The following is a 25546-nucleotide window of genomic DNA, read 5'->3' on the forward strand; positions in this document are numbered from 1 at the left end:
AAATCCTTTTTACTAATATTTAGCCAATCAGCTCATTCCCTCTTAAAATAAGGAATTTATTCATCCTCCAAAATTGATTTTCTGCACTCAAGATGAAAAGAATGACATCAGAAATCTTAACTTTTTTTTCCCTTTGTCATATGATGATGCCTTTTTAGACACCGAGGAGCTGGAGAGCCTCTTTAGGATTCTGGCTGAAATTTGGGATGACTATACTTTACAAGACAGAAAGGGGGAGGAAGTGGGTATTGGTAGTGCTCAATCTCTCTCTGCCTGAAAGAAAGGTGACATTTTGAGCTATATCCTGACATAAATGGAATCTAATGACAATGAACTTTAAGGGAACATTCATATTTTTGACCTCACTGGAATTTTAATATACCAAACAGTACTTCAAATGCATGGGATAGGACTTGCCCCCCACCCCCACCCCCTTCTTTAGGTAGAACATGTTATTCTAAGGGTATATGCTATCATAAGAGCTATTCCATAACTCCCATTAGCATGGAGTTCCCCAATGAGAAAATAAATCCTCCTTTCTGTGGCTCTTCTCTGTTGGTGAATAGCCAAAAATGGGGTGGTATGGACATTGATGCTTGGTTCAAATTCCAGCAGGAGAGGTTTGAACAGACAAGCCCAGCTCTTCCTCTACTTCAGCAGTGGCTCAACTGCTCTCTCTTGTAGTCTGATGATGCTACAGTTTAGGGATCTCAAATTTAAAAGGGAAAGTTTAGTCAATAAGGAATAGCTCCAAAAGGACTTCTTACCCAGAGGCCTCTTCTTCAACAGAATGACTGCCTCAATCAATAACTTGGACACCAAAAGGAAGCCAAAGGCTCTAAATAGCTATCTTTTCTTTGGGTTTTCTCCTGATTGATGACCTTCAGTTTTTGCCTTCTCTGGGCCAGTTCATTCATTCAACCAGTCCCAGAGCCTAGTTTACACATGTAGTATCTCTTGGGCCTCTCTGGGCAATAAGAGCTCCAAGGAAGAGTTCCCATACTAGGCTGGAAAGGTGAGCCCACTGAGGAACCACACCCAAGGCACAGCCAGTGCCTGAGCTCTGAGTTGCCAAAACACCATTTATAGGGCATTAAAATCATAACTCAAAGGGTTTGACTTGTGTGGTAAGGCTTGGGCTGGATTGTAGCCATGTGGAAAAACATATGGGAGTTTCCTTTCTAAAAGGTGAATTAGCTGCATTGGCCGGGAATCGAACCCGGGCCTCCCGCGTGGCAGGCGAGAATTCTACCACTGAACCACCAATGCTCCTGCTGGTAGAAAGACTTCTAACAACTGTCTTGTCCTTGCAGTCCAATCCTTTTGCTGTTCTCCACATGCAGAGGGCTTGAGCTGGCCACCCAGCGTGGGATTGGAAAGAGCGTCACTGACTCGGGCCTCTGGGGTAGCTTTAAAAGGCTCTCTGTGGCTGAAGGGGGACGATCCCCAAGATCTTCCAGGAAGAAAAGGTCCCTTGGGCTACTAATGGAGACTCCCTTTGGAGGGCCAGGCACATCAGTGACACGTTAAGGGAGACAGAAAAAGAGAGACTGAACTAGAACAAAAATTCTTTCAAAAGTTTGCTGCTGCATTGGCCGGGAATCGAACCCGGGCCTCCCGCGTGGCAGGCGAGAATTCTACCACTGAACCACCAATGCTCCAGCTGTGCTGGGCTCGGCCTCCAGCTGTTTTCTTTGGTTCAGTGGGCGGGGCGGGCAGTTCTGCTGTAACATGACACCGGAGGCCTCTGCGTTCCCTGGTGCTCCCTGCCACAGATGGGAGCCCGCCGAGCTCGGGCCTGCTGGTTCTGTTAAGAGGGGCTCAGGACAGTCGTGGATTCCCTTGGAATTCTGGAACCCCTTCCAGTGCCCCTGGCGGCCTGCTCAGCTTGGAGGACGCTGGGAGCCCAGGCAGGAAGAGATGAGAAGAGCTCCCGGGACCCCCACAAACCCCGACGTGAATCCAGCAGATCTGGGCTCAAAGCACCTTGTGGCAGCCTGTGCGAGCCAGCGCACGAGTCAGCCCGATGGCGTGCGCACGGATGAGGACAGAGCCAAAGTCTGCCAGGAGCAACAGCAAAGAAACAGCCCAGGGAAGGTGGCCGGTATCCCGACCGGCTCAGTGGCGTCTTCCTGGCCCAAATCTGGCCTCAGATGCTTCCCAGCCGTGTGACCCTAGGCGAGTCACTTCACCCCATTCGCCACCATTTCCTTGCCTGTCAGACGAGCTGGAGGAGGAAATGGCCAACGGCTCCAGGATCTTTGTCAAGAAAACTCCCCATGGGGGCATGGAAGAGGCGAACCCCCAAAAGCAAGCTGACAGCTCTCTCCATCCTGAGTCTGATGCTGCAGAGGAGGGCAGGCCAGCCGTAGAACTCTTGGGATGCCCCCAGACACATGGGGAGGCCCAGGCTCTGGCAGCCTGCGGGCTACTCTATCCTGAAACTTCCTGGCCGCCGCCTCTGAGGCCCATCTCTGACGTGCGTGTGTGTGTGCGTGTGCGTGTGTGTGTTGGGGGGGTCTCCTCACTGCGTACCTCGGTCCCTGCCTGGGCCTGCTGTGTGTGCCTCAGCACAGGCCCTGCCCTCGGGGAGCTTCCCCTCGGAGGAATAGAGCCAAGGAGAGCACAGGAGGAGGCACCGGCTCTGAGGGCTCAGGAGAAGCAGCCCCTGGGCTGAGCCCTGGAGAAACTGGACGCAATGGGGCTCCAGGAACAGGGGCCGGCCCAGGCGAGGGCATGGAGGTGGGAGACACGCAGGGAACAAGGAGGCTGGCTGGGGGGGGGGGGGGGGCGTCCACGTGGGCCAAGAGGCCACAGTCTGGGCGCCAGGGGATGAGGACCGGAGAGAAGGGCACAGGAGGAGGCTGAGCTGTGGGGACTCACCGTTGGCGGTCACCTCCTGCTTGGCCAGGGAGTCCTCCGGGCTGCTCTCCGCGTGGCCCAGCGCTCTGGGCCGGGGCTCGTCCGGCTCGTCGTCCTCGGGGGTGACCAGCTTCATGAGGCTCTGGTTGCACACGTTGGCCATCTCCTTGATGCCTGGTCACACTGATGTAAGGGGTGGCACGGTGGTGGGGAGGACGCGGGCTCCAGGGCCCCTTCTGCCTCTGATGCCTTCTACCCCCCCCCCCCCCATCCATGGGCCCCGGGTCAGGGTCCCTGAGCTCCTGGGAAGGCCGCGGCGTGGATGCTGCCCTCAACCCCAGCTCTCTGGAGGCGGAGCTCTGTGTCCAGGACCCTGGGAGAAGGCCCGGCAGGGCCCCACTTAGCAGAGGCCTCAGGCAGGAGGGTCAGCGTGGGGCCCGAGGAAGCTCGCAGCCTCCCCCTCCCGGCCCAGGGTGGCCTCCCCTGGGCTGCCTGGGGCTAAGGATACTCTTCTTGCGGTCATCATAGGCCAGGCAGGGCAGGACGGCCGTCAGGATCCCTGAGGAGTAGGGCAGCATCACGCGGCCAGCCAGCTGGATGAACTCCCTCAGCCAGCACATGGCTGTGAGCTGAATGAGGTCGTCTGGAAGACAAGGCGCACGTGCCCTCTGAGCGCGGCGAGGGGCGGGAAGCCCTGGGCCTGGGGGGGGGCCGCTGGCGCTGTTCCCGGGCAGCCTCAGGACAGCACCCTGGTCCCCAGGCCACCTGCCGCCGTAGGAGACCCCCCCTCGGAGCCTGGCGCCCCCCGCAGCCGCAGAGCCCTGAGGCCCCAGCCCCGCTCACTCACCCGAGTTCTGGCAGTGAGTAGGAGACCCCCCCCCCGGAGCCTGGCGCCCCCCGCAGCCGCAGAGCCCTGAGGCCCCAGGCCCGCTCACTCACCCGAGTTCTGGCAGTGAATCACCAGGGTGTTGGCCATCTCTGCAAACTTGACGCTCGACGGATTCTTCTTAATCTCTTTAAGGAATTCTCCCAGAGCGACTTCACACCTGCCACGAGTAGAGAGACGTGGCACTCACTGCCAGCCACGCTCACAGCTGTTCGGTGCGTGGGTCAGAGAGGCCGCCCCTCACCCCTTTCTGGCCCACGTCTCCTCAGCCGGAAGATTGGGTGGAGGAGCCAGGCGAGCGCTCGGCTCCCAGGGAGGCCGGGGCTCCACGGAGAGAGCTCCTGGGATCACATCTGGCCTCAGCGGGGGGACCCTGGGCGCTTACCCCCCGCTGCCTGGCCTGCTGTCTCAGGACTGAAAGGCGACGGGTGACACCCAGAGTTCCAGGGGATGGAGGGCCATGCCTGTAACGTTTACCCTGGACATCAGTGGGTGGGGCTCAGAGGAAGAGCGGACCCCGAGCCGCTCATTGGGGGGGGGGGGGGGGGGTTCTACCGGGCCACACTCACATTTTCCGTATTTCTTTGCTGTTGTCTCCCAGGATGGGGAAGAGCCCGTCTAGGATCTCGGGCAGGTAATCCAGCAGGTTAATGTCGGGCACAGACTCAAGAACCAGGATCTGAGCGAAAAGAAAGCAAAGGGAAGAGTCACGCTCTCCGAAGAACCCCAGAAGGAGCTGCCTTGCTGGGCCCACCCCACGAGCCCGGCCCGGGAGGGGGGCCTGCTCTTACCCAGGAGATGATGAACTGCCGGGCATACTGGTTGTTGGAGTAGATCCTCTCGCGCAGCAGCGGGATGAAGCTCACGAGGTCAAACTTGTTGTTTTCCGTCACGATGTCCTGTGGGCCAAAGCAGATCTTAAAGGCAGGGCGTGGGAGAGCCGTCGGCCTACCCGCCCACACTCTCCTCCCCAGAACGTCCAGTGGATCCAGTGGCCCAGGGGCTGGGACAGCAGAGCGGGGAAGGAGCTGACAGCTACCAGACCGGGCAGGGAGGAAGGCCCAGGAGGTGCCAAGGGGGCCCCGATAGACCCGACGGCAGGAATAAGCCACATGCCAGCCAAGCCTGGAAGAGCAAGCAGGGCTTCCCCAGAATAACAGCACGGGGAGGTCAGGGAACGGGAGCCCTGGGGAGGCCCGCGGGCAGAGGAGACGGCGATACCTTCAGAAGGCGGTCCAGGAGCTCGGAGCCACTTTTGACGTTGGGGTCTGGATCTGCGGCCAGCTGGAAGACAAGGAGATGAGAGGAGCTTAACAGATCACAACGGAGGGAGAAATCGCTGTGGCGGCTCTGGCACTGACTAGCAGGCCCGAGAGCCCTCATTTTTACAACCTTCACCTAAGGAACCCGACTTATGTGAAGTGAAACCTCGAAAGGAACCAAGGCGCAGCTTCAGTCTTTAGGAGGCTCTTCCTCCTCCGGCTCCAAAGTGCCCTATTCTACCTCCTCCCACCCCAATCTAGTCTTGGAAAAGCAGGCCAAGCTCGGCCCCGCATGCCTCCAGAGATAAGAGAACAGAGCAGTGGTTGGGAGGGTCCTCGAGGGCAGGAAGGAGGCCACAGGTGGTGGGTGACAAGGGGAGCTCAAAGGAGGTCTCCCAGGGTGGGCCTTCTTGGAAACCAAGCTAGAACCCTTAGTCGAGGGCTGAGCCCCAGTTCCACAGGGAAGGAGGGTCTTTACCTTGCTGAGCCCATCAAAAAGCACATCAAAGTGGGGCAGGACGGAGCCCCGAGCCACCTTGACGATATTGTACAGGGCTTCGCAGGCGTAGTAGCGCAGCCGGCTATCGGCATCATTGAAGCACGTGAGCACCGGCTCGATCAGCTCCTTCAGGTACAAGCCCGAGTCCTGGTAGGTGGAGGAGGGAATGAGTGAACAAAGAGGAAATTCCCCAAAGCCCCACAAATCTCCATTCAGGTTCCTCCCTGTAACGGGCACCCCTGGAACAAAACCAAGGGCAAAATTTAAGGATCTGGCTTGGGGCCTGCCTCCTAGGTTTGGGCACCGTGACAAGCCTCACTTCATAATCTGAGGACATAGAGAACAGAGGTACATTTGCAGAAACATGGGGACATACCGAAGATTCCCCAGACCTACCTTGCCCAATGCAATGGAGCAGGCTGCCAGCCCAATGAGGCCCCCTTTCCGGCTATGAGGGTGCTGAGACAGGGCAAACTCCTGAGACAGAATCTGGATCACGTGTTTAACCTGTACCGTGTTATTCTGGGCCACAAATTCCCGAACCAACCTAGGGACAGAGGACAGAGAGGGGTGGTAGGGCCAGAGCCCGAAAGGAGGCAGGAGCACCTTGTAGAGCAGCCTCACAAAAGGGTGTCTCTACTGGTGCCTAGAATTCTTCTCCTCGCTCTTCCTCATTCCTCCCCATAATTCTGCATGAAACTCAAGGAGACTAGGGAAGCCTCCACATCCACCTTCAGGACTCTAAGAGGCAAAGCAGTGGATCCACAGCTAGCTCAATCAACAAAAAATCCGAGCAGTCTGGAGATGAGAATTGCTTTGCTGGAGTTCCATATTTTGGGGTTGGGATAGTGAAAAGAGAAGGATGACCTGTTTAGAAAGGAGAACTGGGAGAGAGTAAATCTAGGTTCTTTCCTAGCTGTCTAGCCATTTCCTTACCTTGTTGTACCAGTTTCTCTTAACATAAAATGAAATACTCTAGGGCTCTGTCTTTTCTCTTTCTACATGTTCTTCCCTTTTCTTTATTTTTTTTAAATACTTCAATAATACTTTTTAGTTTGTAAACCTCAAAATTTCTCAGACTTATGAATGTTAGGGGTTTCCCCCATTGGGGAATTTTCTACTTTAAAAAATTCCCTAGCAGATGGTGAGAACTCTACTTGAGTGTGGGGGATCCTTTGCTTGGGAATATCCCTACTCCACCCTACTTAGGACTGCTTTAGGACAGAGAGCTCCTTGAAAACAATGAAAAGTGCTTTGATCCATGCTTATGGAAGGGACAGGAAGTTCTTTGAGTCATGACTGTTTTAGAATTGATACAATGGGATACTAAGTACCTATAAAGGTGGGACAACTTGTAAACTACTTAAACCTAAAAGGGTGATAACTTATTCAGGTTTTTTCTAATGAAATTTGTCGACACAGCAGCATTTTTTCCCTGACTTACTAAAGAGATTAATCTATTCAGCTGTGAATTCAAAATGGGCTGTCTTTTAGAAAAACGCCTACTGTGATTGGTAGATGCAAGGACTTAAATGCCCTTAAAAATAAGAGCTCAGGGAAGAGCTGGGAAGTCATTCTGAAACATTCAGATTGGAGAGACTCATTCTGAGGAGACTGATTCTGAAACATTCAGATGGAGGGGGAGCTGGTGAAAGCAACTGAGATGCTGCTGGCCTGGTGTCATTAGAAATCCTTACTTAGACAGATCTTATGGTGAGTTATAAAAAACTGACTGATTTCTCTTTTAAGACTCAGGTCTAGGCCATATTGGCTTGAGGCCCTTCATACTTATTCCTTTCTTACTCTCTCTTTCTTTGATTACTCATTGTATTGTTAATTAAAATCTCTATAAAACCCAATTGACTTGGGTATTTGAATAATTGGGAATATTTCCCTGGCGACCACCTTATATTTGATTTTAAACCCCCCAAGACACTGTAGTGAAACATATTTCTGCGGTCAAATTTACTCACCCTCTCTTATATCTATCACAATTTATATCTTCCACTATTTTAATCACTACAGTTTAAGACCTCAACCATTTTAAATCTCACAAGTTCTAAATTCTCTCCCTTACATTTCCCCTCCCTTACCCATTGAGAAAGCAAGAAAAAGAAAACCTTTTGCAAATATGTATTGTCAAATAAAATGAATTCCTACATTAGCCATGCCCAATAAGAAATATGCTCTGAGTCTATCATCAGCTGTCTCTTCAGAATGACCCCGTCCCTGCCTGCATTGCATTCTCTTCACCCCCTCCTTACAGAATCCTGAATGTCCTTCAAGGTTCAGCTCAGACTTTCCCTTCTATATGATGCCAATTTGTATCCTCCCAGTTATCAGTGCCTTGCTGCCCAGAAGTGATTTTGTACTGACAAGTGCACCTGCCCCCCTGCCTCCCTCCATACATTTAATGTAAGCTCTGTGAGGGCAGGGCTTTTTCAGGGTGCTTGACAGCATTTAATAATATTTGCTGAATGAATATCACAGCACTTGAATTTGTCCTGCTTCCCAGCGTTGGGAAGACTGAATCCTTTAAAGTTCATCCTCTCAGCGATGTGCATTTTTTAAATGATTGTCTCATTGTACAGTGGAGGCAGTTTACTTCTGAGGCAGAGTCTATATGACCAGGATGAGGGTAGGGACTGCCTGGTAATAAAAGTAACAGAAGAGAGTTAAAGCCCAATTCCTCGGCCTATCTTTTGGCATTAATCTACTCAAGGAAACAGATGCCTTTCTCTCTAGCTTATTTTCATGACTCAAACCCAATGCTAATTTAGGCTATCCTGGGGGAAAGGCCCCAAACCCCAGGGAAGAATACAGCTAAATGACCACCTCTAATGACAGTCCAAGTAGGCCCTTTCTCTTTGCCTGGGGTCTCTGATTCCTGGCCATCTCCACAGAACTCTCCTCACTGGGGTGAGTACTGGAGATGATTTTTATGAGGCTCATGCTGGGATCTGGCCGATTTCCATAGCAACATGGGAAGATTTTCAGTCCAAGATGAGCACAGGCAGGTCCACCTTATTAATAAACCCGTCTTTCAACTTCTGCTCCCACAACCGGACAGATCAGTCAGTTGAGAAACACTGGAGTTTGCTTGGAAGTAATAAAGACACTGCAGATGCTGCCTAGCACAGCTGGAGCATTGGTGGTTCAGTGGTAGAATTCTCGCCTGCCACGCGGGAGGCCCGGGTTCGATTCCCGGCCAATGCAGCAGTGATTTTTTTTCCCCTTATTGACTCCCATCTCTGAGGCTCCTTCAGAAACTGAGGACTCTTTTGAGACACTGCATGATTCAGGTTTGTGAGTATATAAACACACTCCACAGGGGAGAAATAATGCTCACATCTTTAACTTCTCAGGAAATGTCTGCCACAATCCTCACTCTGTCATCAGAATGGGAACCAATTCAGTGAACCTTGTAAAGAGAACTGTGCCCAGAGACATCTGTCAAATTCCTGGGGCTGAATAGCTGAGACAGGAAAAAGGCCCAAACCTTCGCTTTTTCTGGTCTGGGGAAAGAAGGTGTCCCACTTGTTTCTGTCCTAACACATCTGGATGGGCTATCAACTCTGTCCAACGTCCAAACATCCTTCATTCCCCCCCCAAACCTTGTCTGTTCTTCAGCTACTGATGTGGCAGCAAGACCAAAGTGCTGTGAACCCACATATACAGCAGGGGGCTTGAGGCAGAAGCTTTTCAGAGCTCCTGGCACAGTTGCTGACAGCTGGAGCATTGGTGGTTCAGTGGTAGAATTCTCGCCTGCCACGCGGGGGGCCTGGGTTCAATTCCCGGCCAATGCAGCAGCATTTTTTTTTTTAAGAAATTCTAACAGAATGAATTTGATATTTAGTTCTGGATAAAATACTTGGAAAAAAGTAAATTTCCTGATTTTGTTTTATATTATTATTATATTATAAATATATTATATATTATTATATTAATATAATATTATTAATAATATTATATTATAATATTATTAATAATATTATATTATAATATTATTAATAATAATATTATATTATAATATAATAATATATTATTAATATATAATCATTAATAATAATTAATATAATATTATTATATTAATATAATATATTTATATTATTATTATATTATTTTTTATGTTTTATAGATTGAGTTTTAAACAAAAAGATAACTTCTTTGGAAACCAGAGGTGGGGATTAGGAAGAAGTAAGAGCATTATCTGTTCCTTTTTGCCAGCAGCATGGTGGACTCCAAAGTTTGCTCTGGCACTCCGCTACTCCTCTGTCATTCAGGCTCTTCTGTACCTTCCCATACATGCCCAAACAGGCTTTGCAGCCTTACTTCCTGAGAAGGCAAGGAAGAGCAAGCTGGAGCAGCAACAACTGAGTGATTGGAAATAGCCCCAAGTCTTAGGTAAGGCTCAGGAGGGGGTAAAAAAAACAACCCCTAGTCAGTAAGTGCAAACTTTCTGAGGCTAGTATCTTCTGCATGGTCATCAGATGGTAGCCATGCCCTGCCAACTTCCAGTGATTCAAGACCAGGCCTTCTCAATAGGCATCACCTGTCCTTTGTGGGCCTTTAGGCCATGTTCATACCATAAGCTCTGTTGCTCTTATATCTCTTCATGAAGCCTCCTGAGTCTAAACTTCATTTTGTCCAGGTTCTTTTCTGAGGTTGTCTCCTATTCCATCTCTGGTTTCTCTCAAAGGAAGTTAGGCTAATTCAGCTGAAGCAAACTGCAGGTGCCGCAAGTATCCTTTGAGAGGATGAACAATGGTATCTGATGAATCTAAGGGGAGGGAGAGTAGAGGGGTCTCCCCTAAATACCCAGTTCTCATAGCCAGCTGAATGAATTCATCAATACAAGAAGCCAGGTAGTATGTGTTTGGCAATTAGACCACAAAGATAAAAATGTGACTATTTCTGCCCAGAAGGTCCATTCTGGTCTACCAGGACTCTGTTGGCAAACCTATGGCACAAGTGCCAGAGTGTGGAGGGGCTGCTCCTTTCCCCCTCTCCATGTGCACCTGAAGACTTTCATTACTTGCCCCTCTGCCCAGCAGCCCAATGGGGGGAGGGGCTTCCTCCCTCCCTTGTCTGGGGAAAGGCAGGAGGCTCCCATGCTGCATAAGGGTTGCAGTTTGGATACTTGTTCTCTAAAAGGTTCACCATCACTGTAGGAGGAGAAATACAATACCTACAAGCATTAGTAAATACAAAGTGTAAGGACAGGCACTAGCCCTGGGATTTCATGAATACAGAGAATACCTGGCATAAGTCTGCATCTTCCCTGTAAGGAACAGGCCAGTTTGGCTGCGGACCAATATAAAACCAGTCTAGAAAGGCAGCTTGGAGACATGGTAAAGGGCTCTAAATGCCAAAGAAAGGAGTTTGTTTTTTATCTCAGAGACGATGGGAAGCTGTGACTGTGTCCTGCCCAGAACTCTGACACGGTTGTATGTAGGCATTTAGGGGCACAAATCTGGCAGCTCTAAGGGGACTGGAATGGAATGGGAAAAGTCTGGAGGTGTGGCACCAATGAGTAGGCAACTACAAGAGTCTAGCTGGGTCGGCATGATGGGCTCTGTACTAGTGGTGGCTGTGTGGGTGAGGAGGAAAGATGATATGGACCTAAGAATGACAAGGTCTGGCAACTGACCAGATATGGGGTATGCGGGAGAGAAGAGCAAAGAATGAGTGTGAAGCTGAAGTCCACGTGACTGGAGGGATAGGGGTACTCTCCACTGATCAGGTGAAGGCATGTGAGGATGGGGGAACAACATCATGAATTCTGGTTTTAGATGTGGAATTTGGGATGCCTCATAGGCAGTTGCTGACGCTGTCATGGAGCTCAGGAGAGAGAAGGGTGAGATCACTGAAGGAGAGAGCTGTTGATACAGCAGACTCCTGGTCACAATCCAGCTGTGGACAATTTTTGAGAAAAAAGGAAGAGGTAGTCACAAGGGCCTTAGAGATATGCACTTTACAGACAAATAAACTGAGGCTGAGAAACATGGAATGATTTGCATAGGTTCATGAAAGTAGTAAGGGGGAAAGGAGCAGGATTTGGATTCAGGTCCTCTGTCTCCAAATATAGTTCCCCTTGACTACCACACTCTTCAGTTTGATCTTCTCTATTTCACAGGGGCCAGGCTGGGCACCTTGTCTTCCCTCCCATTCACCTCAGTTCAATACCTCCTTGCAAGGCCAGCTCTAAATACCTCTTGCCCCATCTGGATAAGCTTTCCCAGCTGCTCTGCTCTTTATGGCCTGTGACACAGTTAGGGATTCTGTATGTGTTTTTGCTACCTTCTAATCTAGCCATTGTCTCTGCTAGTCAACTCTGTGAAAACTCTAGAGAAGGAGCAGAGGAAGCCAGGGGGCTGGAGCATGCCAGCAAAAACAGAAAGTGACCAAACACTCCAGATGCTGCCATTATCTGGGGTTTGTGCTTTAACTGAAACCACACGGTCCAGGCTCACAGGTTAATCAGTGACACATTTTGGCTCTCTGTAGCCCCTTGGTTCAGTAATTCATATCTAAGGAATTAGTTTAGAAGAATTTAGGAGGAACAGGCAGGCTTGGGCAAAAGAAGCAGGACTCTCATTGCACAGGATGGAAAAAGTCTGGCCTACCTGTGCTTAAGGGGATTTGTGTTTGCTTTAAAAATATGTATGAGGGGCATCGAGGTGATCAGTGGATAGAGAATCAGGTCTAGAGATGGGAGGTCCTGGGTTCAAATTTGACCCCAGGCATTTCCTAGCTGTGTGACCCTGGGCAAATCACTTAACCCCCACTGCCTAGCTCTTACTGCTCTTCTGCCTTAGAATTAATACAAAGCATTGATTCTAAGATGGAAGGTAAGGGTTAAAAAAAATACATATGTACTTTACTTCCTGACTTTCAACAGGGAAGTGGCTGATGAGTCTCAGAAATGACACTTGGCAAGCCCTTCTCCAGTGGTACTTCTTGAAAAGAGGCATCTCGGGAATAGGAGGGGCCTTCTAGTGAATATGTTGTTGCTAAAGAGATTCTTAGGGTGATGTTCCTTTCAACACAGAGATCCTTTGCTCCAGTGATAGATAATAATTTAGAGGCATTCCCCTCTGACCTCTATGATACTTTGTTCTGTGACTTCCTAATACGCTGATCATGTAACATTGCCTAGTTTATCCCTGATCTTTTTGTAAAGGTTCTTAGGAAGTAACTTGATTTTATTTGAGCTACTTCAGTTTGAGATTTCTCTCCATCTAGTCAAGAAGAGAAACAGTTTGAAAGATGAAAGTTAACATTTCAGCTCTAGGAGTGGCTGTATTTGTCTCAGTCTGATCTAGAAACTGGGAATACCAACTCACTGTCTGATGGGTACATTTTTTTTAAATTGAAATTTGGAACCATTTCTGCATTTATTAGTTTCAATATGACTCTGCACCCTTTCTCTGAGCACTCCAACCCATCTTTACTAGAATTCTCAACTTCACCGGAGAGGAAGCAAGGGTCACAGAAAGCTAAATAACTGCACTGCTACCATTTAGGCAGGAGGATAGAATGTTTAGATTTAAAAAAGCCAAGTCTATAGGCTGTCTCAATAAAAACAAAACTGGGTTGGTTCTATAGTAAAATATAGATGCATTCTCATTTTATTTGATATCTCTGTAAGAGGAGCTGTTAGGGCAAAAGAGTAAGGAAGAAAATAAGAAAATGTAGGAAGTTAATCAGTTTTGGGAAGATCACAGGAAATAAAATGGGCAATTTTAGTTATATAAAATCAAAAAGTGTTTGCACAAATAAAACCAATGCACTTAAAATTCAAAGGGAACATTTAACTGGACAAAATTTTTGAAGCAAGTTTCCTAATAAAGTTTTCTTTTCGTGTATGTGCACGGAGTTCATGTAAATTACATGTGTATATAGCTGATCACAAATTTTGAGAACGAGAGCCATTTGTTAACAGGTAAATGGTCAAAAATATGAACAGGCAGTTCATAAAGGAAGTTGCTATTCAGTTATTTTTCAGTTGTGCCCAATTCTTTGGGACTCCATTTGAAGTTTTCTTGGCAAAGATGAGAGTAATTTGCCATTTCCATTTCCTTCTTTAGCTCATTTTGCAGAGGAGAAAACTGAGGCAAACAAGATTAAGTGATTTGTCTGGGATCATATAGCTGTAAGTGTCTGAGGCCAAATTTGAACTCAAGTCTTCCTGATTCTAGGCCTTGTGCTCTATCCACAATATCACCTGGTTCCCTATTAAGGAAGACATTCATGTTATCAATTGCCAAACGAAAAAATGCTCCAAATAATTAATAGAGAAATTCAAATTCAAGAAACTCTGAGATGTATCTCACACAGACTGCTGGGCAGGCAACAGTATTAAATGCTTACTACATGCTGGGCACTGGGGATGTCAATAAAATAATCATCAGAGGTAATATTTATATAGTACAAAACAGAGGATGAGATTTTACTGCTTACAAGAGTAATTGCTGCCTGGCCTCTGTCTCCCACTAGTAATCTGCTGGCCTAGGGCTGTATTCACAACTGCTTCATCCTAAGCCATATGTCACTAGTCAAGTCATCAAACCCCCATACTGTGAAATGCGGAGGCCATCAAATATTGAAAAGTACAGAAAACCACCAAGTTCAATTCTGATGGCCTAAGATTCTAAAGGGGGTGAGGTGAAGGACGGGCTCAAGAGAAGGAACTGAAGGTACTAAAAAAAATGGATAAAGCAATATTTTTGAAATAATTCTGAAAAGTCTGACCACATGTGAGGTTATCCCATTAATCTATCTTAGTAACAACTCTAAAGACAGCAGGACAAGGGCAAGGCAAATGGAAGTTAAGTGACTTGTCACACAGCTAGGAAATATCTGAGGCCAGATCTGAACCCAGGGCCTCCTGATTCTGGGCCTGGTGCTCTAACCACTGAGAAATATAGCTGCTTTATTAATCTTTATTTTAAAGGGACATATCATATATAAAAGATAGAGGGAACACACAATCAGGAACAAAAAAAATAATAGCATGGAATCTGAAAATACTGGGAAGTCCCAAATCTAGAACAGAGGTGTCCAAATCTCTTGAATGCTAATATGCATTTGTTATGAGTAACAAAAAGGTCTTTAAGTGACAAGAAAGGAGAAAGCTTCCACTTGGGAAAGACACTGTATGGTTAACATGGGACAAAGAGCAGTCACTTGGAATTGGAAGAGTTCACGGAGGATGTCTCAAAGCAGTGTTCCCAAGAACCTTTTCCACAACAAACTCAAGTCTTGGCTCACTGTTAGGAAGCTCTGAGCTCTATGCTCAGTGGTCAAGGAGAGCAAGTTTAACTCTCTCCCACACAGGAACCTTTGAAATAACTGAAGACAGTTTCCCCTCTTCCTGTAAGACTTCTGTTCTCAAGGTTAAACATCCCTAATTCCTTCAACTGTTCTCCTATGGCTTTAGTCTCCTTTGTTAAGGGGAATAATGCTTGGCTTAAGGGAAGCACAAATAAAGTTAGGAGAGAGTCCAAGACAGGTGAAGCAATAGTTTAAAAAAATACACATACGATGGAGTATTATTGTGCTAAAAGGAATAATAAAGTGGAGAAGTTCCATGGAGACTGGAACAACCTCCAGGAAGTGATGCAGAGCGAGAGGAGCAGAACCAGGAGAACATTGTACACAGAGACAAACACACTGTGGTATCATCGAACGTAATGGACTTCTCCATTGGTGGTGGTGTAATGTCCCTGAACAACTTGCAGGGACCCAGGAGAAAAAAACACCATTCATAAGCAAAGGATAAACTATGGGAGTGGAAACACCGAGAAAAAGCAACTGCCTGAATACAGAGGTTGAGGGGACATGACAGAGGAGAGACTCTAAATGAACACTCTAATGCAAATACTATCAACAAAGCAATGGGTTCAAATCAAGAAAACATCTAATGCCCAGTGGACTTACGCGTCGGCTATGGGGGGTGGGGGGGGAGGAAAAGAAAATGATCTATGTCTTTAACGAATAATGCTTGGAAATTATCAAATAAAATATATTAAAAAAAAAATACACATACACATGAATGAGAGAGGCAGAGACACAGAGAGAGTGTGTGCTCTGGGGGTATGACAGAGGGCATGGACACAGAGCCTCCTTGGCATTTTGTTAGGTTTTTTTCTATTCCAGGAGTGGAGTTTCCAAGCTTTGATGCTTTCAGGACTGGGAAAATCAGAATCCAGGCCAGATTTGTAGCCAGCATAGCACTGATTTTCTAATTTCTAATTTTTGATTTTCTAATACCTCACATTGGACTAGTGTGACAGCCTGCTGGCTGGTCTCCCCGCTCTCCAGTTCACCCTCCAATCTGCTGCTAAAGTGTCCTTCTTAAAGCACAGGTCAGGTCAGGCTTCCTGCCCCTTTTCACTCACCTACGGGATCTAATACAAAATCATCTGGTGTTCAAAGGCCTGACTGGACTTCAGCTCCTTTTCCAGGCTTCTTAACATGATGTGGTTGATCCAATGACACTGGCTGTCCTCCAGGCCTGGAATCTCCCTTTCTACCTCCTGCCTCCTTCCATAACCCAGCTAAAATCCCACCACCTTCTTCCAGGGAGGCTTTTGTGGTCTTTGTTCATTCCAGTGTTGCTCCCTCTCCTGATTCTCTCTAATTGATCCTGCACGACTGACTTTGGGGAAAATGTCTGTGTGTCTTGTTATATTTTAAAAGTAAAGTAAAAGCCAACTGATGTTAATTGGTTAAATGCAACTTGGGCCTAATAACTGGCCACCAAACAATGGGAGCTAGACCCCTGAGAGCTGGAGCCAAGAAAAGACAGCAACTGGAACGACTGAACCACAACACAGTTATCAAACAATTTCTTTTTAAAGCTCAGATTAAGGGGGTGGCAAAGTGGTTCAGTGAATAGAGTGCCAGGCTGAGAGAGGGGAGGTCTTGGGTTCAAATCTATCCTCAGACACTTCCTAGCCGTGTGAGCCTGGGCAAGTCATTTAACCCCCAGTGCTGAACCCTTACTGCTTTTCTGCACTGGAACGAATATGCAGTATTAACTCTAAGACAGAAGGCAAGGGTTTAATGATAACGTTCAGGTTAAGAAACCCCTAAATTAGAAGATTACTATAATAGTACAGATAAAAGGTGGTTGGGTCAAGAGAAGATAGATGTGAGAAATGCTGACAACACTTAGTAACTGATTAAATCCAGATTCTAATGAGTGAAGGAAAAGGAAGAGTCAAAAATGACTTTACTTGTGAAAGGTCAGTGGTACCATCCAGAGAGAAGGAAGCTAGGAAGAAGGGTAGACTTGAGAGTGTTTATGGGTGGGGGGCAGAGATAATGAATTCCGATAGGACAAGCAGGTGAAGATGCCTAGTAAGCAGGGGGTAACATGGAGGCAGAGGGCAGGTCAGATTACACAGATCTGGCTGAGACACAGCCACAAAGGTGATACCTGAATCCTTGGGAATAGATAAGAGCACATAAGGGGGAAAAGCAGAGAAAGAGAAGACTGAGGTGAGAGTGGGAGACCACTCATGTTGAGACTGTAGGAAATGGAACAAAATCCAAGAAGTGATCTGGATTTAGATCCCTCTCTCTCTCTCTCTCTCTCTCTCTCTCTCTCTCTCTCTCTCTCTCTCTCTCTCTCTCTCTCTCTCTCTCTCTTTAGTGGTATACTGCAGAGCTATTTCCTGTTCAATAATTTTACTGGACATTTAGAAGATCTAGATGGCATGCTCATCTTTCCCACTGCTTGCACAGAGGTGAAAAGAACAATGAGTACCTAGGATTACAGTATCACAATGGAAAAAAGTCACAAAAAGCTGAACCCAACAAGTTAAAATTTATAAGAGCTAACATATAAAGTCCCATATGCAAGGCTAAAAGATTCACTACATAAGTACAAAATGGAAAAGAAGTAACTTCATGATAATTCTTAAAAACAAAAACAAACCAAGCTCACTTCTGCTGACTGAATATGCTATATGCAGGTTAACAATATAACTGTGGCTGCCTAAAAAGCCCATAAGATCACAAAGCACATTATGCAGAACAAAGAATTAGTTGTTGCGATTTATTCTAGGCTGGTCAAATAATTTCTGGAGTGTCTAATTCAATTCTGGGCAACACATTTTAAGAAATACATTGATATAGTGACCCATCTCACCAGAAAGGTGGCCAGAATAGTGATGACTATGGCATACAAGAAATGGGTAAAGGAACTAGGGATTATTAATTTGGAAAAGAAAATACATGGGCTGAGAGTTATGAGGGGGCAGAACACAGGACGGACATGACTGCTGCTTTTCCATCTTTGACGGGCTAGGATGTGAAAAGATCCCATTTGTTTTGCCTAGTCCCCAAATACAGAACTGAGACCAATGGGCATGAAGACGAGGAAGGAAGATTTTGATTCAGTAGAAAGATTCACTTTCTAACAATGAAAAGATGTCCAGGAATGGAAAGGGCTCCCTTAAGAGATACTGAATCTGGGATTACTGGAACAACAGTGGTGGATAACCACTGGCCCAGATTCATGAATAGGGTAGGAAATTAAAATAAATCTAAAAATCCTTCCAATCCTAAGATTCTATAATTTGATGGTTCAGCTATTTTTTATCTTTAATTAAGCTACATCCCTTACAAATTTCACTACAGTTAAATACAGTCATTCCCAATGATTTATTAGAGCTGGAGAATGATATTCTAAGTCAGTTCTCAACATGTGGTCCAAGGACCTCCTCTCCCTTCTTGAGAGGGTTAGAGAGGCCAAAATTATTGTCATAACAAGATGTTAAACTGCCCTCTCCTTTCCCAATTTCTGTGCATATCTGTATGATATTGGATTTTCTTCATAGACTCCAAACCAAAACAATATATCACACTGGGTTGAGTAAAGAAACAAACAAGACAATATAGTTATCTTCTATTAGGTCAGAAATATTAAAGAGATTTGCAAAAAAATATGTAAAACAATGCCACTCTTCTCACTAAATTTTATTATTTTGGAAAAAAAGTTATTTAGAAATGTTATTTACAAGGAGTTTATTATTGTTGTTTTAAAATAATAAATTTACATTTTTATCAGTTTTAATTTCTGATATAATAAATATCAATAGACATAACTCACATTAAAAAAAAAAAGATCTAGGATCCTCAATAATTTTGAAGAAAATAAAGGAGTTCCAGGCCAAAACTGTTTGAGAATTGTTGCCCTAGATGACACTGTAAACAGTTGATCTTGTAGTCACTGACAATTTCCACATACTGTCAACTTGATACAGATGTATGAATTGCTTTGCCAACCAGAAAAAGAAATGAAAAACGTCATTCAAGACTCCTTCTAGTCTATCCAGACACTGATGCAAACAAGGTCAGAATCAATGCGATAGAATCATTGGATTCTATCAACAAACACAGTAACACATTAAACTGTGTTAAGGTGCTGAGGATAAGACTAAAATAACAACTATTCTCTGCCTTCCAGGAACTTAATTAAACAGGAACAAACTGACAAAAGAAAGCCCTTTGGGGCAAGTCACTGATCACTGTATTGATACAAAGGACAAGAATGCAATGAGCAAAGACCTTCTTTTGGCAAATCCAGGTCCCAATTCTTGCTTTTCCTGTTGTTTGCTGTTCAGAGATTCAAGCACAACTTTTTTTTTTTAACTCATAAACTGCTTCTAAGGCAGAAGAGCAGTAATGGCTAGGCAACTGAAGTTAAGTGACTTGCCCAGGGTCACAGGGCTAGGAAATTTTGTCTGAAGCCACATTTGAACCCAGGTCCTCCAATCTCTAGGCTTAGCTCTTTAATCACTGTTACTTGGTTGTTCCAGGCACCACTTTAAAAAGGACTTTTCACAGCAAGGTCTGTGGCATATTCCCACAATCAATCAATTCAAATAGAAATTTTCCAAGAAAATCTGGGCTTTCATCACTCACTTTGTCAGGGGATTCATGTTTGGTTTCTAAATGTCTAAGTTTAAATGACTGAATTGGAAAAGCTGGAAACTTTCTCCCCTCTTGGACACTTGCTCCAAAGGTCTAAAAGTTAATCAACAGCATATTTATTGAACATTCTTAGGTGCTAGGACTTAATGTGTGTGAAGTTGGAGAAAAAGAAGAGAATACACATTTTGGAACTCTGAGCTACTGAGTTCTCAAGGCCAACCAAATAAAGGAACTAGGCTAGATTTAGAGCTAAAGACCTGAATTTGAATCCAGACTCTGCTATTTGGTGCTTGGGTCACATCAGGCATATGACCTTCCTCTTCAAGGCCTCATCTGTAAAATGAGAGGGTAGGCCTAGATGGCCTCAACAGTCCCTTCTAGTTCTAAATCCATGATGCTATGATATTTTTTTTCACTTCTACTAGACCCCAGATCCTCAGGAGTCCTTGTAAGCAGGGAACTTCTAGGAAGACACAAATGGCAGTTCTCTGATAGACCTTTCACAGGACCCCTGATGGTCAGAGCACTAAAGACCTAGACCCATGTTGGCAAAGGCATGGCATATGTGCCCCAGAGTGCTGGAGGGGGCTACTCTGTTCCTCCTTTCCAATGCCAGAGGACATTTTTCACATGCCCTGCCCCTCTGTCCAGCAGTCCAATGAGAGCACTTCCTCTCTGTGCTGTTTGGGGTAATGTGGGCGGCTCATAGACAGCTTGAAGATACAGTACAGGCACACAATCTCTAAAAGGTTCACCAATACTATCCTAGACTCTTTCAGTTGAGTGTGTCCTTAGAACTTACAGGATTGAGAAACTACTACTTATGAATCAGTCTGCCCCTCTTTAACATGAAATGGACTACTTTCTCCAAGTCACTGGTTCATGTCCAACCAGTTCAAAATTGGGACTCTGGGCTAGTGTTTTTTTCCTAGGAAAATTGTTACGGGTACTTTGTTCTCTATCTGTTCCTCCTCTGTAACAATAAATGGAAAAGGTGCTAGACTTGGTATCAGGGGAGAGTGTGATTTTAATTAGCCTCTGGAAAATCACTAAAAGTCTCTGAAACTCAGTTTCTTTATCTGAAAAATGAAGATACCACACCATCCCTCAGAGTTGTTCTTGAGGATCAAGTGGGATTGTTTGTGAAATGCATCCTGAAAACCTTAAAATGCACTACGTACTTGTGTGATTATTCCTTCTGCTAAGTACACAGGACTCTGTACCTCTTGTACCCTTAAAGTCATCTTAGAGTTATAGAAATAGACAAACTCATGTTTCTTTCCAGATTGTACAACTCTTGAAGGCAGGGATTGAGTCATCTTCTTTATATTCTCCATAATACCTAGAAAGATCCTAGACATAGTATATGCTCAGTATCTAAATGGATAGGCCCCAAGAAAACAAAATTAAAATCTCTATTTCTTTCAGTAAATAATTAATTGATGATGTATCCAGACCCTGAAAAGGACTATCTCCTATCAATCTATGAAAAGGGGTAGTCCTACTGAATCCAAGAGAGACACACTGAAATCTCAGTCCCAAATAGTCCAGGAGGTTTTTTTTTTTTTAAACCCTTACCTTCTGTCTTGGAGTCAATACTGTGTATTGGCCCCAAGGCAGAAAGAGTGGTAAGGGCTAGGCCATGGGGGTCAAGTGACTTGCCCAGGGTCACACAACTGGGAAGTGTCTGAGGCCAGATTTGAACCTAGGACCTCCCTTCTCTAGGCCTGGCTCTCAATCCACTGAGCTACCCAGCTGCCCCCTACTCCAGGAGTTTTGAGGACTGGAGGTGGGTGGGGGAGGGAAGGGGATTTGAGAGAAAATGAAACAAGGATAATATATGAGCCTTGCATGTAGTATGTGCTTCATAAACATTGGCTGGGCACTTATGTCCAATTCATCACATCATTTCATAAACTCAGAGTTAAAAAAAAAAACGTTTTTCTCCCATTTTGTAGACCCCAGGACAACCACAACGATCCATAATTATATAGTAATATATGAGTTGTAAATTGTTTTCCTGATAATTTATAAAGAGGATATTGAAAATTCTTATTCCCATTTTAAAGATTAAAGAACCAGGTCCTGGAAGCTTCCATGAGCCACTGTCCAAGATTACACAACAAAAAGAGAGCTGGGATTTCAACTCAGGTCTCTTGAGAATACAAACTGAGCACTCTTCCCCCAATATCAACCTACCTCTAGTGAACAGGAAAGTGAGTTTACTTAATCCCAAGGGGGGGGGGGGTGTCTTGATTATCCATTATTGCAGAACAGTGTTGGTTTCTTTTCAATTCTTGTCAAAATGGGACTAGAAAATAATCTGAGCTACTGACAGGGGGCAGGTTGTCATCCTTTGGAACTCACAGTTCTATATTCCCTACGGACTGCTCCATCTTTTTAATTTTATTTTATTAAACCTTTATCTTCTATTTTAGTAACTCTAAGAAAAAGAGTAGCAGGAGCTTGGCAATAGGAATTAAGTTACTTGCCCAAGTTCACACAGCTAGTAAGTGTCTAAGGCAAAATTTGAACCCAGGTCCTCTCAGTTGCAGGTCTGGTGCTCTGTCCCACGGGCTGCTCCCTTCTTAAAATGATCCAGATAATGCTATATGTAGAAGAACCTGAATTTTATCAAACCATTACAACTGTGAATTTAGGTGGGACTTGTTCAGAGCATTTTCAACCTTTCGCACCATTCATAATTGGCATCATACTTCTCAGAGGCTATGTTCCACTGTTTCAGCATACCCAAGATAATGATCTATTTGGCAAAGGTACAAGATGGGGTAGGAAAGACAGTATCCAAATGCCCCAAACACCTTAAAAAACAAAAAAACGGCTAAGGCATCTGGGCCCGCTGCCCAGGGAACCCAGGTTCTTCTCCTTCCTTGAAGTGAATTTAAGCCCTAGCATGGTTCTATTATGAATACCAACTCCTCTGCTGATATAGTGTTTATAAAAAGAAGATGAGACCAGAGGGTGCTTAATGTCCCTGGGAGCTCTCAGTATATGATCCTATGACTAGCTTACTAGGACAATAGCAAATCTAAAGGTACGTGCTTCATATGAAACTGGGCTTCTCACTTTTAGATTTAATTATTAGCTTATTTGTCCATCCAAGATGAATAAGTACTTGCTGTGACTGATTCATTTGTGGTTTTGAAGTCAGATGGGAGTATTTGGAGTTTACAAGTGTTTAAAGGCTGTGAAAAACCAACTTCTAAAACATTTGCTAGAGAACATGTCAAAAACTGGCAGAGAAAGATTTCTTACAACATAGATAGAAATAATAACATGTCAAGCTGAATGGTTTTATTCTGGGCCCCCCAACAATGAGCTACTATATGATAAAGCTAAGGTACAGCTGGGCCCAAAGTCAAAGGTACTTGAGATTATCTGCTTAGTTCAGATAGTTCAATTGCACTTTTCATTATGACATACTATTTATTAGCAGTAAGAAGATAAACCAGCCGCACACAAGTGGACTTAAGTCTTTCTGAAACTTATCCTTATTCTATCTGATAAGACTTCTGTCTGAAAACTCTTCTCATATAGAACCCACACCAAACCAACATGAGGTAACACTCAGGATTTCCACTTGCAAGCTCTCTATGAGATGCGAGATGCTCGCATGTCTTTGGATAAATTCTCACTGTCCCTCTATAGAGATCACAACTTCCAAAGGTCCAAATCATTCCACTTAGAGCAGCAAGAGGTAGTTTTCAGAAGTTGGGATCACAATGAGTAGTTGAAACCTGGGTTAAAATTTGGCTCTGATATTTCTCTCTGAGCCTCATTTCCTTCTAGGTAAAAGAGGAAATGGTTCTGAAAACTTCATTCAATAACATTTTATTAAGGGCCTATTTGAGAGTGCTGAGTAATTAATTCACTTGTCTGGGCCTTGGGTAATATGGACAGTGCTTCAAAGAGGACTCTTAAGTTTGGAAGGGAGGAAGGCAGGACAGGGAAAGAGAAGAGAGGAGAGGTCGTTTATGGAAAAGCCATAAAACTGAAAGGCATTGAAGGCAAACGAATGACACGCCAGAGTCAAAACAAGTTATCAGACTTGGAATCCTGGAAGCCTTAAGTTATCAGGCTTCCTCCGAAATGGGAAATTATCCCTCTCTAGTAGTCTGTTTCCTTACTTCTCAAATGGGGAGAAAGATCCTACCCAGCATAAAGTAAGTACTTGCTAAGGCTTACTACCATCCCCCAAGGTTTCTTAGGAAGCCTGGAAACATTAAATTGTGCAAAGGTCACTGACCCATACCGCTGGCTTGGGCAAATCCCTTCCTCTTCCTGGTCTCAGTTTCCTCCTCTGTAAAGTGACAGTCCAGTCACTTTCTGAGGACCTTCCAATCCTCCACGCCAGTACATGAACATTCCCACAACTCCATCAACAATGCAACAGGGCGCCTGCCTCCATTCCACCAACCATGCACCAGAGCACCTACTTCCCACATCTCCACTAACCAAGAAATCCTGTGCCTGTCTCCCTCAGCTCCACTCCATCAACAACGAATAAGTGAGCCTACTTTCCAATAGCCCCACTCTGCCAACCATGCACCTGCCTCCCTAGCGGCTGACCCCCGCTGCTGGCCGGCTCTTACTTCTCGATTTCCAGTGCCGCCACCTTCCTCTTCTCGTACAGCTTGTCGTTGAGGGCACGCACGATGTTGGGCGTAAGGGGCGCGAAGTCTTTCTCCGCGTTCATGGCGGCGGCGAGGAGCAACGGGAGGCCGGGAACAAGCAGCGGGGACCCGGGGGCCCGGCGAGGACGTCTGCGGCTCCGCGCTCGCCCGCTCCACGCCGCTGCTGCCTCATGGGCACCGCCGCCGCCTCCGCCCGGGCTGCTCTCGGGACTTCCAAGCCCGTCTCTCGCGCGTGCGCACTCTGCGGCTCGTGTGCCCCGCTGCCCGGGTAGAGCGGCTCTCGCTCCGGTCCTGCCTGAGGATACGGCTAGGGAGAGAGCTCACGGGGCGGAAGCCATGTTACTCGAGTCACATGACCCTTCAGAGGCCGCTTCCGCTTACCGCAGCTCCGGGCTCCGCCTCCTCGTTTCTTTCAGGACTGCCCCTGTCGAGATTAGAACACGCCCCTCACGTCAAAAGCTCCGCCCCCGGCTCTGAATTGGCTGTCAATTTCCAGCACGTGGATGTCTCAGTGAAATTTTGAGACTGAGAGGGCGAAGAGAGAGCCCTGTAGGCTAGGCTGAGGGTTTAGAGTTGGGAGGGGAGTTTTGGGCCCTGCTTCCTCGATCCCTTCAGTCATTGAGGTTTTTACATAGGAGTCAGCATTCCTATAGAACCTTAAGGTTTGTAAAGCACTTGAACTCCTCAAAACAGCCCTGAGAGGCAGGGGCTATCATTATTCCCATTTTACACATAAGGACACTGAGGCTTAGGGGAAGTGACATGCCCAAGTTCACCAAGCGACTGAAGCTGGATTTGAACTTGAATCTTCCTGACTCCAGGCCCACCTAATGTAACTTTTGTATTTTGTTTTACTTATTTTTTCAATTAACAAGCATTTATTTTCTCTCTCTTCCATTCCACCCTACTTTCCACTTAGAAACAAAATAGATAATGGAACCCTTGTAACAAATATGTATCCTTGGGCAAAACATTCTCACTTTGCTCAAGGGTGTCTCATTCTGTCTCAAAAATCTCATTGTGTTCATCTTATCCATCATGTTTTTGTGGGTCATTACATTGATTAGAGCTTTCTTAAGTCTTTCAATTTTGTTTAATCTTTACAATGTTATGGTTATTATAGAAATAGCAGGTCCTGCTCCCTTCATTCTGCATCAGTTCATACAGGTCTTCCTGGTTTTCTCTGAAACCCACCCTTTTACCTTTTCTTAAAGCACAGTCATATTTCATCCATTCATATAAAGTCATTGTTTTGTGATTATCCAATTGATGGGCACTCATTTGATTATAGCTATTTGCCACTAAAAAAGAGTTTTTGTTCAAAATTGTTACATATATAGGTAGCTGGTGATACAATGGAAAGAGCACTGTGCCTGGAGTCAGGAAGAGCAGGGGGTAAATCCTGCTTCAAACACATAGCTGTGTGACCTTGGGC

General features: G+C 45.7%; 1 protein-coding gene and 4 non-coding genes across 5 annotated transcripts in view; 2 read left to right on the forward strand and 3 right to left on the reverse strand.

The window, feature by feature from the left end:
- The window catches only part of VAC14 (VAC14 component of PIKFYVE complex), a 124684-nt gene extending 100148 nt beyond the window's left edge, over positions 1-24536 (reverse strand). The window contains exons 1-9 of the mRNA XM_056824618.1: positions 24070-24536; positions 5906-6056; positions 5489-5656; positions 4970-5032; positions 4540-4647; positions 4318-4427; positions 3802-3908; positions 3371-3505; positions 2884-3036 (exon numbers count right to left, since the gene is read on the reverse strand). Coding sequence (XP_056680596.1) covers positions 2884-3036; positions 3371-3505; positions 3802-3908; positions 4318-4427; positions 4540-4647; positions 4970-5032; positions 5489-5656; positions 5906-6056; positions 24070-24173 — 1099 coding nt within the window. The 5' untranslated portion in view covers positions 24174-24536. The remainder of the gene's footprint in view (positions 1-2883; positions 3037-3370; positions 3506-3801; positions 3909-4317; positions 4428-4539; positions 4648-4969; positions 5033-5488; positions 5657-5905; positions 6057-24069) is intronic.
- On the reverse strand, positions 1199-1269 carry TRNAG-GCC (transfer RNA glycine (anticodon GCC)). The gene has a single exon. It is a non-coding gene; the product is annotated as a tRNA-Gly (tRNA).
- TRNAG-GCC (transfer RNA glycine (anticodon GCC)) lies at positions 1588-1658 on the reverse strand. Its single transcript has one exon. It is a non-coding gene; the product is annotated as a tRNA-Gly (tRNA).
- On the forward strand, positions 8655-8725 carry TRNAG-GCC (transfer RNA glycine (anticodon GCC)). Its single transcript has one exon. It is a non-coding gene; the product is annotated as a tRNA-Gly (tRNA).
- TRNAG-GCC (transfer RNA glycine (anticodon GCC)) lies at positions 9245-9315 on the forward strand. The gene has a single exon. It is a non-coding gene; the product is annotated as a tRNA-Gly (tRNA).
- Positions 24537-25546: the final 1010 nt, after the last annotated feature.

This window comes from Monodelphis domestica, chromosome 1 (genome assembly GCF_027887165.1).
Source record: "Monodelphis domestica isolate mMonDom1 chromosome 1, mMonDom1.pri, whole genome shotgun sequence".
In the NCBI taxonomy this organism is placed as follows: domain Eukaryota; kingdom Metazoa; phylum Chordata; class Mammalia; order Didelphimorphia; family Didelphidae; genus Monodelphis; species Monodelphis domestica.